At 35.7% G+C, this 19,294-nt stretch overlaps 1 protein-coding gene across 6 annotated transcripts in view; it reads left to right on the top strand.

Annotated features, from left to right (window-relative positions):
- The window catches only part of ERBB4 (erb-b2 receptor tyrosine kinase 4), a 1,041,923-nt gene extending 1,039,623 nt beyond the window's left edge, over window positions 1–2,300 (top strand). For all 6 annotated transcript variants that reach the window (XM_074312694.2, XM_019727015.3, XM_019727016.3 and 3 more), the window contains one exon: window positions 282–2,300. In XM_074312694.2, the coding sequence (XP_074168795.1) occupies window positions 282–727 (446 nt within the window). In that variant the 3' untranslated portion in view covers window positions 728–2,300. The remainder of the gene's footprint in view (window positions 1–281) is intronic.
- Window positions 2,301–19,294: the final 16,994 nt, after the last annotated feature.

The following is a 19,294-nucleotide window of genomic DNA, read 5'->3' as shown; positions in this document are numbered from 1 at the left end:
GTGCAGTGAGAAGTAAACTGGAAGTATGTAGGGGAGAAGAACTCTGATCTTGGCCTCGTTGGTGTCTTCTTTGATCATTAACATTTTAGGCCCACTTACTCCTTTTTTTTTAATTTTTTTATGGCAGTACTAATCAACAAAATATTTTTTGTGTGAATTCATAAAAACAAATCCCTGTCTCTATTGTTCTGGACAAACAAGCTAGCCATTCAGGGTACCCTTGGTCTGATTATCCTTTTCCGGAAAGTCGATGTTAACTGATATATTTTATATTCTGTCAGAATATCTGAACCCTGTGGAGGAGAACCCTTTTGTTTCTCGGAGAAAAAATGGAGACCTTCAAGCTTTGGATAATCCCGAATATCACAATGCTTCCAACGGTCCGCCCAAGGCAGAGGATGAGTACATGAATGAGCCACTGTACCTCAACACCTTCGCCAGCGCCTTGGGGAATGCCGAGTATCTGAAGAACAACATACTGTCCGTGCAGGAGAAGGCCAAGAAAGCATTCGACAACCCTGACTACTGGAACCACAGCCTGCCACCTCGCAGCACCCTTCAACACCCAGACTACCTGCAGGAGTACAGCACAAAATATTTTTATAAACAAAATGGACGAATTCGGCCTATTGTGGCAGAGAATCCTGAATACCTCTCTGAGTTCTCGCTGAAGCCAGGCACTGTGCTGCCGCCTCCACCCTACAGACACCGAAACACTGTGGTGTAAACTCAATAGTGGTTTTAAGGTGGAAAGACATGCCCACTCCAATTGCCCTGCCACCTCTCTTTCTCTTATGGTCTTCCTTCTATTCCCAAGGCCAGTAGTTTTGAAACTTCCCAGTGGAAGATATAGAGATGCAATGATAGTTCTGTGCTTATCTAACTTGAACACTAGAGGGAAGGACTGAAAGAGAAAGACAGGAAAAACAACACTGTTTCTTCATTTCTCTGCATGGGTTGGTGAGGAGACTGGAACAGCGAGAGAAGGACCAGAAAAATATAAGGCAGTACCGCCCGCTGTCAAACTAGTTCTCACCTTTTTTGTTTTTCCTCTTTTTAACCTTTTTTCTATTTTTTTAAAAATGCAGTCTTTGAAAGACCCATGCTATCTGTTCCGATCTGCAGGAACTGACGTGTACAGTTTCAGCATCCCTGGAAGTCCTAATAAAGTTTCCATTAGAATAAAAGGATAACCTTTTCTATAACATGTGATAGTAACTGAGATTGAGAATCCAATTTCTTTCTTCAACAGTTTCTATCCTGACAAGCAAGAATGGACAACTCAGCTTTCATTAATTTTAAGCCTGCATCAAAGCTATAACTAGTAATTATGTTTGGAGGGCTTTCTTGTTTTTTCTTTTCACTTTTGCCCCTCTTTGTTCTGTCCATTTGTATTACTTCTTTCCTATTTTTGCATTTAATTTGTAACTGCAAAGACTGTTACATCTAAGCTTCTTATGTGTTGCTATAAATTGACTGAATTTTAAAAAGAAATATTTTAATATAGTGAGATGGCTGCTATTTTAAATATACAGTCTAAAATTAGAAGAGGAGGCCAAGATATTAATTAAATGTAGCATCAAATTTAGCTTTAGTGTTTTACACTATTGAATATGTACCCCCCCCATTCATTTACATTCTTTAATGTTTTCTTCTCTTCCATAAATGGCAGTACTTGATAAGCAGTTGGTAATGTTCACGTACAAGGGAAACTAAGAGACAATTCTCTGTGGTTTATGAAAACTACTGACATTTTTCAGGGGTGAGCCAATGGGAAATCCATTGAACTGGAAGAAACACACTGGATTGGGTATGTCTACCTGGCATATACTCAGAAATGTAGTTTGCACTTAAGCTATAATTTTATTTGTTCTCTTTCTGAACTCCATTTTGGATTTTGAATGAATCAATATGGAAGCAACCAGCAAAATAACTAACTTGAGTACATTTTTTTTAAAAGAGCTAAGGTAAAAAATGACTAGAAATGCCAAAACAAGCAAATTAGAACTTTGGAACAGTATCCAGGGATTATGGTGAGAGGGCCAGCACATTATTAACATGTGACATCACATTTGTTATTTGTAAGCTGTCCAATTTGTATACTGCATATTAAGGACTGCAAGTAAGGATTAGCTTGAATTCCATGGGATTTCTAGTATGATACTCTATTTATATTAAGTGGAAGGTAACTCTTTGCACATAAATTAGTATAATAAAAAGAAATACACAAGCATTCACAGCTTATAGATAGGTCCTTGAGTCAGACATTGTAAATAAACGTGAAAAATCTTCTCATGTAATTATTTTAATATCCAATAGACTAATCTTTTGATACTTTATATAAGAATTCTTTTTCTTCAAACACAACATCCTAGTTCTAGATCCATTTTTATTATGTATCATTTTTAAAGAATACCTGCTGAGTTAAGATGAGCAATGGGAACAAATGGTAGGAATGAGAGTCTCCAGGAAACGGGAACCTCAGGTCAGTAATTAGGAAAACTGGATAAAAGTCTCACTTGTCTAGGATCAAATTTGAATCTGTCATCTAATATACATATGTGTGTGTGTGTGTGAATATATATATATATATATATATATATATATATATATATATATATATAAATTCTCCATTGGTAAAAGAGAGTTTAGAGAAAAAAATGCAAAGAAATCTGTGTTTCTGCCTATTTTGAAAAAGTAAATCCATCCATCCACTCAACTCCTTTTTTTTTTTTCAACTGATATTTATTTAGAGTCTACTAAACACACTGTGTTATATGGGTGAATACCCAGGTAAATGTAATACTACTCCTAACTTAAAAATTGTAATTATTTGGAATTATATTTGAATTCCTCCATAAGTTCAAAGAATAAGATAGGGAATTTTTGTGATCAGTTATTATAAAATCAGCTGTTTGTTAAAAGATCTCCACTGAACTCATTTAGGACATGAATTAAACATCCTGAAAATTACTGAAGTTGACATATAAGATAGTTTCAATGTTATCATCTGAACACAAACTGATCTAGTAGAATATTGCATCATTGGCTTGTTAGCCTATCTGGATTCTAACTTGATCATTAAATCAATGGTTGATGTTGGTCTTTGGCCAAGAACCTTGAAGGCATTGGGGTTGCTGTTGTCCTAAATTATGAGAAGTGATGTAAGCTAAAAGAGTGAGGAATAGCAAGGGAGTGATTTGTGAGATCCCTTCTAGTAAAGTTCAACCATGAACTTCCCAAGGTTGAAGATACAGAATGAGTCACGGGCCATACCCTAACAGCTCAGAGCTCTCCTACCTATTCAGAGGAGTGTCCAGGAAAAGGAGACCTCACATCAGTACTTATGAAAATTTGGATATAAGCCTCCTCTTCTGGATAAACCCATTCCAACTCATCACTGATAGCACACTTATTGGATACTAGAACTTGATTTCTGATTTATGATATTCATATGTTTTTATTGTGATATGGAAAGCACAATCATTTATTTTGAAAAAGGAACTTTTTTTTTCCTGTTAAGGTACTAGAAATGCATTCAGCGAATGTAGTCTTCATTCTAAGAACACAAGACCCTTACATAACAGGTAATCTCCCACTACTAACTGGAGATAGATACAAGTATAATCGAAAATGACTCAAAATGTTTCACAAGAGCTCCATTTTACTGTTCCTTTTTCATTGTTTTATGTAATACATATTTGATTTCAGTAGTTTTAGGGTTTCTCTTTTGTTTTATTTTTGTCCCCCTAGGAAAACATATTTCAGAATGTGTGAGAGGGAGCAAAAAAAATAGTTTCATTTGTCACAAAGAATAATTTATTCAACCTAGTAGAGCAAAATTTTAAAAGGCTAAGTAGAGCCTCCAAAGTGTATCAGAATATTGATTCCAGAGGTGAGAGATACCAGTACAAATATTCAGAATCAGTTAAGTAATTTGAGAAAAATTAATATCAAAATTATACAGACTTTTTTTTTCATCACCCAATTTTGTAGTTTATACCTATCTTGGGGAGTCTTGTTTTTGGATATTGAAAAACTGTGTAACTAAATGGTCGTTTAAAGAAGCAGTTCTTAGGGGGGTGAGAAAAGATGTCTCTAAACCAGGGTAAACTCAGAACCACAAAGCATCCTGTACCAAGAAGAGGTGCGTGGACTGCTGAGCAGCAATTGGCTTTCTGAATATTAGTAGCACAGGTTAGGATAAGAGTTCTTTCTCAAGTGATAATCTTAAAATAGCATTAAAAACAGAAGTAATGCAATACTCGAATTATATTAAAAAGACACAAACTAAAAATATGAGATTTTTCTTAGTAGATCGAGAAGAATGACTGAGTATCGGTAGCTTAAGAGAAGACATAGTGTTCTAAGCATTATAATGTGTGTGTTAATACCTTGTAAAGGCAGGACATGGCATGGAGATCATGCGTATTCCCAATGCCAAGTACAAAGCAGTACGGACCGTAAGGTTCTGCTGCTACATGAAGTTGGAGGGGCTATGAATGTGCTTCTTGAAGTGTCAAGGGTGAAAAGAAAAATTAAATTGTTTAAGCCTGACAGGGAAGGATGTAAATATAAGTTTTTGAGAGCTATCTAACCTTTATTTCAAAACTTGAATTATTCATCCATCTATAAATGTTGATTATTTAACTAGTGTATGTAGTTCATAAGGTAATAGAAAAGGTGATCACGAAAGCATGTACATAACTGAGCAAAACCATGGTAATGCTGTAAGATGTAGATTTAGGTAGGTTATCAGACATTAAATAATTTTAATACTATTAAATAAATTAAACTAGAAAATTAACCACAAAATATAATGTAACAAAATAAAATGCAGGTTGTGAAAATGTCGGATGGATTTTGCATAGTAAAAACATAAGTTTGCCATTTAAAATTGTTATTCGTTAGGTTTAACTGAAAGTAGGCACATACAGAGAGCTGGTTCCACTTCTGAAAACTTGCTTTAAAGCATTATAATTAATTTGTTCTTCATTCTCTTACTCCTTTATCATACTTTAAATGTATTAAGTGTAAAGAGAATTTTTTTTTTTAATCTGTTTTGCAAACACCACCCTGTATAGTTTACAGGCAAATATGTCACTCATGATGTTAAGTAAGAGGTCTTCATAATGAACTAAGGGAAATGTAAGTGTTCTATTACCTTATGCAGAGACAAAGAATGAATGGTGCCATTTAGTAAACAAACAAAATACATTTAACTTGTGACACGTTCTTTCTTTTTCCATGACACCTCTCATTTCCAAAGACAAAACCAAGGAATTAGTTAACAGTATTCTGATAAATACATGCTAAATAAACCAAGCATTTCAAACTGTTGTATCTCCATTATTTTGGTCTCCAGTTATTAGTCTGATGCTTTTTAATAGGGTCAATGATAAACCCATGAGCATAAGCTGCTAGTTGTTAAAAATGCCAAATAAATCCCCTTCTTTATATGCTATGGACAGAGAATTCTGCTGTGCCTCTCTTTGTATATATGGATTTTGAAAGACAGCCTTGTATCCACATAGACACATGAAGGCGGACTTATGTTTCCTGATTGTCATTTGCTTAAGAACAAATAGCATATAGAAGTAGATTGGGTGTGATTTTTAAATAACAGTGTCAGTGGAGACCTCAATATTACTGATATTACAATGGGGCCAGCTTTTATACTTCTGGGTAACATTAATATAAATTTTCTGATCCCAGAAATGCCTTTGAAAGATGAGTTCTCTCTACAGTTGCAAATATGAAGCTGTTGTAGACACCGTATTGGGTCAGAAAAACCTTGTGTTTGTGTGAACAAATGGCTTTTAACACCATAGCTGCTTTGTTCTTTCCATTAAAAGAAAATTCTCCATAAAATAGTAGAAATTTTAAATGCTGTATTGAAGTCCCCATAATTTTGGAGAGGTGAAAAAAAAATGTAGGATGTGTCACTTTTGCAGACCCCTGCCTCAACTCTTCCCAGCCAGGTGATACTTTGGGCATAAGAAAATGTTTTTCTAGTCACAAGCTGGAAAGACTTAAGCCGCAATTTCATGGGGGTATTCATGTGCGTCCCCTGGAAAATACTCTTTGACAGTCGGTTTTACAAGTAAGTGATTATCTTGTTAGGAATCACAGAAAAATTTATTTCTCTCTGGACCTTAGAGGATAATACCACCCTTATTTATTTTCCTGTTGGCACACCTGTCTCCATTCTCTTCACTTTTCTACCACTCTAGCTCAGAGTGGTCCTCTGGATGCTGTACCTCTCTTAAGCCATAGCGGATCTCTGAGGTCCCACACCCTGCTTTGTGAAATAATGACTTAACCTCTGCCCTCAAATGCTTGACTTTTCCATAAAAGATTCTAGCAATTTGGACATTATTTGAATTACTTCTCAAATAAATTACTGCACAGAGTATACTTTAGGATATTAAAATGATGTTTTTCCATGAAGATCAATTCCTTTACAATGTTATTCTCTGTAAGAATTGCGAGTCAGCCCTGCAATGAATCTTGAAACTCATATATGTGTACGTGCCCTTGGTATGTCTTAGATTGAATGTTTTCATAAAAACCTGACATATAACTAAGAATTTAGTTTTGCCAGCAAATTAACTTATTTATTTATCTTATTTTATTTCTGATCACAAATATTTTATAGCTGCTGTATTTTCTTTCACAAATGAAGAGTCTTATTATCATGAAGGTAAAGGCTACCCAGCTTTGAGAACCAGCTGTAATCCTTTATTGGTTCATTCATCCATCAAAGAAATATATAATCAGTACAGTTTTGCTGTAATGAAAATCCATGTTGTCTAATAATAGGGTGCCATTCTTTCTCTATTTTGCTCTCCAAGGACGTTTTTCTTTCAATGCTCAAATGAGTTTTACCCATATCATGAGAAGTGGTTATATTTGTACAAATATACAAATATAAGAAAACAAACTTTCATACCTGTAGGCAATAGTTTAACGTGTCCAAACCACTTTGCCTTTACTGCTATTTTTATCCCTGATGTGTAGATGTTTCTCCCAGGCCTGTAGCCGTTTTGAAGGAAGGCAAATCATACCTCCTCTATATTGGCATAACCTGCTTTTCGAGGATCATTTCCAGATTTTTTTAGTTCATGAAGGGTTGTACTTTTTCCCTAATGTGAAAGTCACTTTCCTGTATATTTCTGGATATCTCAGGGGCTGGGAGGGGGAGTGAGGGGACTACACCATAGCACTCCAAGAACCCTTTTGGGATTACTCCAGTACTCAACTACGAAAGTTATTTTCTAAATGTTAGATACGTACGCTGTTCTTTTAAAGTAAGGTACTTTGAAATATGTAGCATAAATTGGTACTGCTGTTAAATGGGTCGATTATTAAGCTGAGCAGCTGTGTGAAGGCAGCTAACTTTGAATGCACACCTCACTGGCTGATGTGTCTACATCTCATGTTCTAAGCACCAGGAACTCACATTGCTGCATGTCGAAACTGCTTTTTCTCATGATATGACTAGTCCTTGATCTTTCTTGAGCACCACTGTAACAAGATGAAATGAAAATGAGACCAATCTGCAGGACATTTCATAGCACAAATAATAATAATAATAATAATAATAATAATAATAATAATAATGTCATGTTAAATCTTCTCTCAAACTTTCATCTCACACATGCATCAAAAGAGTTGACTAAGATCAATTCAAGTGATAAAGGGAGACCCTCTACTGAAAAGATAGAGACGGTATTTTATACATTTGTATTCATTTCCGTATGTTCTTACCTTGTAAACAGAAAACAAGCCCTCTCTCTTGTGAAGTATCTTCAAAGGACAGGGGTGCAAAGCCCTTACCAACATAGTTGGTAAGCCACAAATGTTTCATTTAAATCCCAGTGTTCAAAGTTAGCTGCCTTTTGAAACAAACAAAAAATACTACTGTATGTTTGAAAATGTGAATAGTATTTTTATAGCTTGTTAAAGACATGGCTAGTTGCATTTGTAAATAAGAATAATGTTGCTTTGATTTTCTTTGGTGGACATCTTTATTTGGAACATAATTGTCTTTAGAGTTGATTTGTATATAAGTAATTGGCTTGTGATTGTTTCTTTTTGGTTGGAAGTTATCATTTGACATTACTTGTGATTCTGTGTTTAGCACTATTGTGACGTGTTCAACCTCTGCACTCGCTTACACAATAGGATATGCCAATTGTGTGTTGTGTAATGTTATTTTGATTTTTTTTCTATTTTATCTATGAAGGATTATGCACTTAACACATACTAACTTTTTTAATGTTAGGTATATTTTTTAGTATAATTTCCCTTATTCATTTTTCTCCTTTAGCCCTTCACCCCATTCTCCCTTCCTTCCCCCAGTTTCTGTTGTGATTTGAAAATGAGGGACAAACAATATTTTAAATTTCTGTAATTAAGCTTTTCAGTTGGTTCTCAAGGATCCTCTCTTGGCTCTTGGGAAAGAATTGTACCTGTACAAGGCAATTATAGAATGCGACCTGCTTTGCCTCATTCCGTACTGATCATCCTAGCTGAACAATTTGAAAACTGTTCTGCTTTTTTGTTACATGAATCTGTCAGAAATATATTTTTAATTTAATATAAATGAAATTCAATAAAATATGAAACAAATATTCTCTTGTGTCAGAAATTTGTTCTAAGAAAAACCAATTGGGGAAAATAAATATTTGTTCTAGATTTAATAATCTAAAAATGTGAAATGAGCTTATTTTTACCCATATTTATAAATCTCATTAATTATTCTTAGGGGCTCTTTTGTTGTTTGAAATATGATACATTCCACATGTATTTTTTGTTTTTTGGGTGTTTTGGGTTATTTTTACCATCTAGCTCATATGCTTATTGATGTGTATAGACTTACTCATCTGTGCAAATTATGCTTAATTAATGGTGATTGGTTTGTTCCTTTGGAAATTAAAAAAAAATAGAAAAGAAAAAGAAAAATATTTGGTAGGTTATATCCAAAAACCATTAATATTTTTTAGCAATTTTTTTTCTTCACCTCAATTTCTCATATCCAGAAGCAACTCATTCGTGATGGAGAATCAGGTTACTTTTATTTTAAAAAGATAAGTGCAACATACAAGTAAAAAGATTTTTAAAAATAATTATCTGGAAAGCCCACTGGTTGTGTTTCTCTCATAAATCTATTTTGTAAAGGCACCACTTGTACCCTACCTATATCAGAGACTACGGCATATACCTATGCTTTTCTCTAACAATGTTATATATAATGTTAATAGAAGTGAAACCTCACATAAAATTCAAAATAAATTTGATAAATTTTCTAAGGTTCATTACATGCTAAATGGCCACAAGAAACAAATTCTGAAACATAGTATAGAATCTGATCCTGAACCAATTATCAAACTTCAATTAAAATGATGATGGTAAGAGGAAAAAAAAATATGGAGAAGCTGTGAGGTAAGTGTATAATAGAACAGAAAATTGAAAGTTAAAATAAATGTCAAAATTAGATTTTAGCTATTCTCTTCTGCTTTGCACGCTAAGATTCCTGAATTCACAATTGCTTAACTTTTTAAGCCCTTTGGAGGTATATATATATATATATATATATATATATATATATATATACACACACACACACATATATAGAGAGAAAATATATGACTATATATATGTATATATATATATATACATATGTATATACATATATATATATATAGAAGAACTTCATGCAGAATTTCTATTTTCAAGTGATTTCACGACAAGCCACAAGATCTTTATCATACTACAAGTTACACTCATAAAATTGTAAACTGAGCAGGTGCATAGTTAGCTAATTGTATTTCCCTCCACAGTATTATCAAGCTGCATGATAAACCATGGGGAGCAAAGCCACTAGACAACCATCTTAAGATTAGAAACAGAAGACTGTCACCTAGATAGCAATTTTAAAGCTATAAACAGAACAATTCAGCACAAGATAGCAATCAGGAGACTGTAAACCAAATGGTACACATGAGACATGTGAATATTGAAGTACCTGCTCTTGCAAGTTACCCATAGATATTTTAAAAGAAAAATACCCATCATGTAATTCTGTTCCTACTTTCTCACATTTCCAAGATAACTACAGTATTCTATGAAATAGCGTAGTCCAAGTTATCTGCCTCCTTTAAACATAAAATAAAATAAAGACCCCAAACTTTCAAGACATAGTCTATTATCTGCCAACTGGTTCCTAATGCAAGAAGCATATGCATATCATACAATATCTTGAAGATAAAATTTATTTTTTAAGATTTTTATAAAAAATATAGCTAACGTACGATGTTATATTTGCTATAGGTGTACACCATAGTTATTCACCATTTACATACCTAAAGAAGTGATTACCATGATAAGTCCAGCAACCATCTGACACCGTACCACACTATCACTATATTATTGACTATATACCCTATGCTGTACGTTTTATCCCCATGACTTGTTTGTTTTATACCTGGAAATTTGGACCCCCTATTCCCCTTCACCTTTACCCCTTTTTTTAATTTTTCAGTTACATTTGACATTCAGTATTACTTTATATTAATTTCAGGTGTACAATATAGTGGTTAGACATTTATATAATTTAAAAAGTTACCCCCTGACCAATCTAGTACCTACCTGGCACTATACATAGTTATTACCATATCATTGACTATATTCCCTAATTACTTTATATCCCCATGACTACTTTGTAACTACCAATTTGTACTTTTTAATTGCTTCACTTTTTTCACCCTGCCCCTAACCCCCTCCCATCTATCACCCCAACAAATCTAGTACCCACATGACACCCTACATCGTTATTGCAATATTATTGACTATGTTCCTTATGCTATACCCTACATGCCCACTAACTACTTTGTAATGACCAATTTATACTTCATAATCCCTTAATCTTTTATCACCCCACTCCCAATCCCCCTCCCATCTGACAGCCATTAAAATGTTTTCTGTATCTCTTAGTTCATTTCTGTTTTGTTTGTTAATTTTGTTCATAGATCCCACATATAAGCAAAGTCACATTACATGTGTCTTTCTTTGTCTGACATTTTCCATTCAGCACAGCATATTCCAGGTCCATCCACACTCTGCAGATGGCAAGAACCCTTTCTCTTCCATGGCCAAGAAATATCCCATTGTATATACTTACCATCCCCTTTTTATATTCATTCATCAATAGAAACCCACGCTGCCTCCACTTCTTGGCCTTTGTAAACAATGCTGCAATGAACATATGAATGCACATGTCACATTGAGATAGCATCTTGTTTTGTTTTGTTTTACAGATAAATACCCTGAAGTGGGATTACACAGTCCTTCATTGTCTCTTTTTATAGCTCTTGTTTGAAAGTCTCTTTTGTCTAGTATAAGTATTGCTACCCACCTTTTTTTTTCTTTCTTTTTTTCCATTTTCATGAAATATCTTATTCCATTCCTTTACTTTTTGTTGTGTGTATATTTCAATCTGAAGTGAGTCTCTTGTATAGCATATTAAGTGTTTTGTTTTCTTATCCATTCAACCCACCTATGTCTTTTGATTGGAGCATTTAATCCATTTACATTGAAAGCAATTGTTGATAGATATGTAGCTATTGACATTTTATTATTTTTGTTGTTGTTGTTCTGTATTAAAGAAGTCCCTCTAACATTCCTTGTAATACCGGTTTAGTGGTGATGAATTCCTTTAGCTTTTTCTTGTCTGGGAAGCTCTATCTCTCCTTCAATTTTAACTGATAACCTTGCTGGGTAGAATAGTCCTAGTTGTAGGTCCTTGCTTTTCATTATGTTGAATATTTCCTGCCAATCTCTTCTGGTCTGCAAAATTTCTGTTGAGAAATCAGCTGACCACGTTATGGGAACTGCCTTACAAGTTACTAGTTGCCTTTCTCTTGCTGTTTTTAGGATTCTCTAAATGTCTTTAACATTTGCAGAGAAAGTGCCCTGCAGGTGAGCAAGTTGGGTGGGGTAGGTTCCCAATGAGTCCGCAGCTTGGAACAGCAGAGTTCATCGGGCCAATCAGATTCGTATTTGGCTGGAGGGGTGGGTTCAACATAGGAAAGATGGCGCCTGCCTGCTGCCTGCACAGAAGGAGGCCCTCTCACAGGGAAAATGCTGACTGTCCTCCAGTCTTCACCCCGAAGGCACACACCTCAATCTGCCCCCCATATGTCTCTAAGTCTCCCTGAGTCACGCCCCTCCGCTGGAGCCCAAGGTGAGTGTCTAGAAGCGAGTGAGTTTGTGTAGGGTCATTTAAGATGATGTCTGGGTTTCCCTGCAGCCTTCCTAACTACCTAAACAGTCAGAATCCCCACTGTTTTTCACAGCCAGGTGTTGTGGGACTCCTCTTCTCAGCACCTGTACTCCAGGCTAGGGAACCTGGTGTCGGGGGCTGGGGTCCCTTGCTCCTCTGGGGGGAATGAATGCAGCTGATATGTTGGTCCTGATTCTCAACAGCTACACACAGGTGTGGGGCTCATTCTGTGTCTCTGCCCCGCCTATGAGTCTTGACGTGGCTTTTTCTTTATATTCGCAGTTGTTGGACTTCTGTTTGACTAGACTTCAGATGGTTTGCCAGGTTGATTGTTCTATATTTTGTTGTAATTTGATGTGTTCATGAGATGAGGCAAGCACAATGTTTTTCTATTCCACTATCTTGGATCTCTCCACAAGTTAAGTTTTGAGGGAATCAAAATTTATACACAAATTTTTGACTGAGTGGGTTCAGTGTCTTTATACCCACATTGTTCAAGGGTTAACTGTATATATCCAATAATATTAATAATGATGTAGCTGGTGTGGTTTTTCCTCAAACATTTAAACTTAGATGTGCAATAAATGTAATTTTATTTTTCTGTAACAAAACTTAGTGTTTTTCCCAGATCTCCAGTTTATCCAGAAGTAAAAAAACATAAACTGACCAATTAAGGAATTTTCCAAATTAATTCAAAATATATTTAGCCCATTTAAGGTTTTCCCAATCATTTCCTCTCAGGAGTAACATTAAATTCTGGAGGCCTACATTAAAAAACGTTTGCAAGATTCTTTAGCCATGATAAATTGCTCTGAAATATCATTGACTTATCATATAAAAGCTTATGTCTGCTGTGGGTCTGATCACTTTCTACCAAATGATGCTTTAGGAGTCCAGACTAGCTTCATCTTGTGGCTCATCTATCTCAACATGTCACTTCTATGATTACCATAACATAGAAAAGAATGTTGGAGGGTCAAACAGGGATTTTTCCCTGCCACAGCCCAGAAGGGACACATAGCTTCTGTTCACAGTAAATTGGTTAAAACTAGTCACTTGGTCCTGCCCAGTTTCAAGGGAGCTGTGGGAGCACACAGATATTGAATAAACATAATTGTTCTGACATATGGATGATATAGTACTATGCCATAGGAAAATGTCTAGTCCTTTGCCGATACCTGTGGTGGTATCTATTAAAATATATACTGTAGATCTAATTGTTGGTAACGATCATTCTTTTATTGTTTCTTTCACTGAGATGTCTAAATTCCCATCTGGCATTCAGCCATTTGGTCAAATGCATAGCCCACTGTCATATTCCCTTTTGTGACCTTAGTCCTCAGACTGTCCTGCAAATCTCTTGACCTTTTCATTCTAAAACATTAACGTTGGCTTGCTCACACTACTATGAAACTAACTACTACTACCTGAGGCTCCCCATGCTGATACATCTACCCTGTTACCCCCAATCTGAAGGCAAGTAAGATTCTGTGAAGTCCCTTCTCAATGTTTGACTGAGTATTTGCATTTCTGTACTTGACCTAAGGGATGGTACAGAAGAAAATAATATTTCTATGAATAGAATCAGATTCTATTCATGTGTACCTATTAGAATCTGTAATTTTCCTCTTTATCTTAATTCTTCCTTCTCAGGTCTGAAGTGTTTTATAGATTGGAAAGTGAGAATGGTGGGGAAGAATATTGTGAATTGTTTCTATCTAATCAATATTTTTCTAAATAAATTTAAAGGCCAAGATTTTTTTGTTTCCTAGTTCTGTTCCCCATGGCACTATGGAGGTCTCCTATCTTGTGGCCTGAAGAAAAGTTCCTCACTTGGTACAAAATTGTGGGAGGGGGGAAGAAAACACAACTTATATGCCATGTCATGTGCTAAGCACATCACATACATTATCTCCCTTAATTTTTATAAATTATAAGGTAAAAGCTCTATTTTACAGTCATTGAGTTCTGATGGTGGTGAGACATAATAAATTACCCCCACAGAAATGAAAGGCAGAATTCTTTATTACTTACAGCTCTGTAAGTAGTAAGAAGGCTGCCATGTAGGACCACACAAGGGGTTGCACTTGGAGAAAGGGTTATTGAAAGTTGGAACTATAGGAGACAATTTATGAATGGCAAGTCAGATAAAGGTAGGTAGGTTTACATAGGCTTCCTGTAGCTTTAGTATTTTGAATAATTCTGCTGACCTAAGGAAAAAGAGGCCATCCAAGGTGTTTGGCATCTGGGGCTTCTTGTAGTTAGTTGGGTCTGGGCCTTGTAACCCATAAGTGTTGGGGCCCGATAAGGGAAGGCATTGGAGTGTAGGCTTAGCAAAGCTCCGACAAGGAACATTGAATTTTTAGCCATGATCTGAAAACTGTCACGACAACACTTGGGAAATATTGTATCACATGAGGTCATGGTTCCTCCTTTTTAGTTAAAGTAATTGAAATGCAGAATTTTTAAGTTCCTTAACAAAAGTCACACAGCTAGGAGATCAAAGTCCACCTGTGTCTTGGCTATACTGCCTTTCTAAGTGGACCTGTTCTCTTCTACATTTTTTTTTTTTTTTTTGGTAAGGCTTTACTAGGCCTTCTTTTCAGTCTTCCGTTTGGATCTTTTCTCTCTTCTGTCTTGCACACTATGTATTTTGCATAATCGCTAGGAGCTATCATATGTTGAGTTTCTGTGCATTTACCTCTTCAGGACCTATCAGCCTTCATGTACTTTATCTTGGCTCATTCTGCTTTTCAAACTCCCAGTGCTTTGTACCCACTTGTCTCCTGGAGTTTCCAGAGAAAAAAGAAGGGGTCTGGGGAGGAAGGAGAGGAACTGTACTTACATTACTTCAAGAAAAATTTTTAACTTTACATTAATAATAAAATTATTGTGCTTATTGACATTACAATTCTGTTAAAACAGCATTTCGGTATCTGCTAGGTTACATATAATCTGCTGTTTTGTAGGACAATTTTAAAAGCACTTTACTATTAACAATAGTAACATAATCGCTTAACATTCTCCAAAAACGATTGACCTCACTCATGCTATATACTAGATTTTTCCTTTCGGTCAAGTAGTGATTATCCTAAAGGCACTTAAGACTCCAATAATCAGATGGGTTAACTTTATTGTGTGGAAAATATAAATTTTTGTTCCAGTGTTATCTAATTGTGTGAGCTAACTAAAGATTGTATAGTTGAATAATTATATAATAAAAATATTTTTATTATCTTCCATTCATAATCAAAAGGACATTGCAGATTATAATATTGATCTAGATTGAATTGGCATTCTAACTAAATTTGGTAACAGTCCAGTCACTGTTGTTAAATAATAGGTAACAAAGTCCTAATCAGGTGCTTTGCTGTTTCCTGCACAGTAGATGCACAGCTTCAGTTTTATGGTAAAGAAGAGAAAATATTAGAAGATAGGTCTGATAGTGTCAAACAGAGGAATAAGGTGGAGAGAATTTAAAGTTTCTTGGAATAAAGATGATAGCCCTTCTGAAAATTTTGCAATCAGTTAAAATGAAAAAGTTCCAAATGAACTGATACGCTAAAGATATTTTTTTAAAAACATGTTAGAGTATTTGCTTTTCTTTTTTATTATTTAGTCTCCTGAAAAAGAAATAAATTTGTTTTAAAATGATTATAAATCAAATTAGTAATTTTAATAATGAAATCTCATTATTATAATTTGATTCATAGATTTCAAATTGCAAGTGACCAATAAACAGAATTACTCTATGCCCTCACCCACACCATTTTCCCATTTCAAGAAACTCCTAGGAATCTAAAGGCTCGGGGAAATTTGTCTATTCTCTCAATTGTAGATATAGTCCTAGGAAGAGGACATGGGAATGGCCTATGTGCAAAGAAGAAACATATATAAATGGTAGTTGTTGGTTTTCCAGTAGATAGGTCTATAACAATAGCTAAAATGTATGTTACCAATGGAGCTTTATGTCTGAAGCATAGTATACAAAATTTCAAATCATCTCAACGATGTTCAACAAATGCTTGATGATCTAAAAATTACTTCCTGGGAGAAAATGCAGAAGGAACAAAGTTTACACAGCCCGAGACACAGGTTTACACAGGTTGAGGAGGGAATTAATAACTCTTCAAGTACAAGAAGCCATCAGATGGGTGACAGTGAGCATCAGTGACTACATCTCCTAAATAATTGCTTAAAATCAATTGACACCAAAGATCCAAAAGAACCAAAGCAACCTCTGGGAGCTTAGGCATTTGGGCTTCTTTCTGTTGGTTTTCTCTGCAACTAGCATATTCACAGTCTTCTGTCTGGGCCCCTCTCTGGCATTCTCTTTTTTCTTCAGGATAGAAATATGACCACTGTTTATACTACTTTGCAGTTCATAGTATTAATCTTTTGCTTCGTTTAGGTGTCTCAGTAAGGTTCTCAGCTCTGAGTGGAGTGCAACTCCTCTCAAGACAAAAAAGAGGTGTCCATGGAACTAAGCATCTTAGATTCAGCTACTCAGTAAGATTGTTAAATAGGTGAATACCAGACAAATATCAAATGTCATGTTGGAAGGAAACAGAAATGGCAATATGGACTGGATGGCACGGAGTTGTGGGTGGAATGGAGAGGTTATGCTTTGGAGGTCTGACTACACGCTGAAGTTTCCTGATTCACTAGGAGGACTCACAAGACTCAGTAACAGGATGTATTCACAGCTAAGGTTTATTATAGCAAAAGGAGTAAGAGCAACAGAAAAAATGTTGGCTTTGGAAGGAGTCCAGAGAAGTCAGCCACAGGCTTCCAAGTCCTCCACCTTTATTAATGATATAAGATGCACTTTTCTCTCTACTGGGAAATGTAGAGATGGCATGCAAAGTGTCTCTGCCCAGGGAAGCTTGCTCAAGTGTCAGGATCCAAAGGTTTTTTATGGGGGACTGATGATGTAGGTACATCCTGCTATGCAACAACCAACCACGGTAACTGAAAATCAGAATCCCAACAGTGAAACCAGGAACATCACCAATCTTCATGTTTGCAAAACTCAATCCTGACAAGTCCTGACAAGCTGGTACAGCACGCCCCACTGCTCCACATGTACATAACAACGGCATCAATTAATAACATAAAAAGCAGTCTGAGGGACATATTCCCAGAGGTTAGCCAAGGGTCAAGCACGCTTCCAGGCTCCCCTGGAAACATACAAGCGTTGAACAACAAGACCTGATATACTAACTCTGTGTTGACATGTTTGGGGGTCGAATGGGAATGCAACCCAGTGATTGCAATCCCTGCTTACCCCTCTCCCACCCCATTCCAAAGTTTGAGGGAGAGGGTGGTGAGCATTATCCTTCGATGTTCTATGACAGGGGTGTCCAAACTTTTTTCAACGTTTTTCACCAAGGGCCACATTTGGTAAAATACACAAACAGCCGGGCCACTCACTCGAGATGAAGTACATATTGCCTCACCTGGTTTATTTAAGTAAACTAAATATATTTTTTGGAATTTGCTGTGGGCCAATAAAAAATGGATCACGGTCCGCAGTTGGCCCGCGGGCTGCAGTTTGGACACCCCTGCTCTATGACACAGCAGGTGCAACATCTCAGACAGTTTTCTGGTGCTGCCTTGGGACACTAAACTAGAGAAAGCTGCTGTGAGGAGCTGCTTTGTCTGAAGTTCTCAAACCAGGAGAAGCCAGCCACGTTGTTCTCTCCAGGCACGATGAGAATGTCTCAGAAAGTCAGCAGGCATAGCACAAACTTAATACTTTTAACTATTTTGGGCAAGTTGTTTAAATTACTCTAGTTTTTACTTTACGAATCATACATATTTTTATTGGAGAAAATGAGAAAATAAAGAAACGGAATAAAACATGTAAAATAATCATATGATATCATTTCACATACATATCAAATTTGCACAGAACATTTTATAAATATGAGATTATTTGCTATATATGTTTTATTAATATTATCCCCCTTAAAATATATCACAATAGTTATCCAGATCCACAAACATTCTTTTAAAAGTGTGTTCATAACAGTTGCATATTCTTCTGTTGTCTGAAAGTATATTTTTAACCAAGTTCTTTATTGATGACATCTATAATATGTTGCTCTGGCTTTCATGTACACCAGACATGATTTTCTTAGGACAAATTCCTAGACGTAGAATTTTGGAGTCAATCAATGTGCACATTTTTCAATGGACTATGCAAGAATGTTTTAATTTGCTGTGATTTGCATGTGTGGCTTTGGGGGATTTTTGTGGACAAACTTACAGTCATTTAAGACAAAAACCCACAGGGGACCACTTTTGCCAGTTCAGGTCTCAGCATTCTGTGTGCAAGTGTCACTAAGGATGTTGACTTTGAGCTCTCTTCTCACAGAGACAATGTTTAGACATAAGATGGGACATGGAGGATTTCTCTATTGAAGGAAACTTCCTCATCCTCACTGGCAGCATTTTACCCTAGTGACACTAATTTTTATTGTCTACCCATCTCAGAGAAATGAACAAAGAGATGGATTACTAGGCAAAAGAAAATCGATCTGACATCACAGGCCAAAATGTTGTTCCAGATAAAATCATCTTTGACACAGAAGCCCATTGAGCAGGGACATAGATCCTGAAGCCATAGAAATATCTTTTCCTAATTTGAATGAATCCATCCTCAATTACATTAGTTTTGTATTTGAACCTTGTGGTTCCCCCTTGGGAGATTAAAAACACACTCCTTCAGGATTCTCTTGATAGCTCTTAAGTAAGCCAGCTGGCATTGGTGCTATTTTGTGCAGGAATCCATTCTTTTCTTTTTTCTTTTTTCCCACTAAGGATGCCATTGATGCTATAGCAAATCAGAAAAGATAACAGATTATACTTAATTTTCTATTTTAAAACGCATGGGGATTTAATAGCTGCACTTTAAAGACAAGGTCCTTACATTTATTTACACATTTTTAAAATAAGACTATACATATTATGCAGTTATCTTTAATTTTTCTCTAACAGTCTTAG

Source organism: Rhinolophus sinicus, chromosome 17 (assembly GCF_057876585.1).
Source record: "Rhinolophus sinicus isolate RSI-liver-muscle chromosome 17, RSI-T2T, whole genome shotgun sequence".
NCBI lineage: Eukaryota > Metazoa > Chordata > Mammalia > Chiroptera > Rhinolophidae > Rhinolophus > Rhinolophus sinicus.
This window is presented reverse-complemented; position numbering and strand designations above follow the sequence as displayed.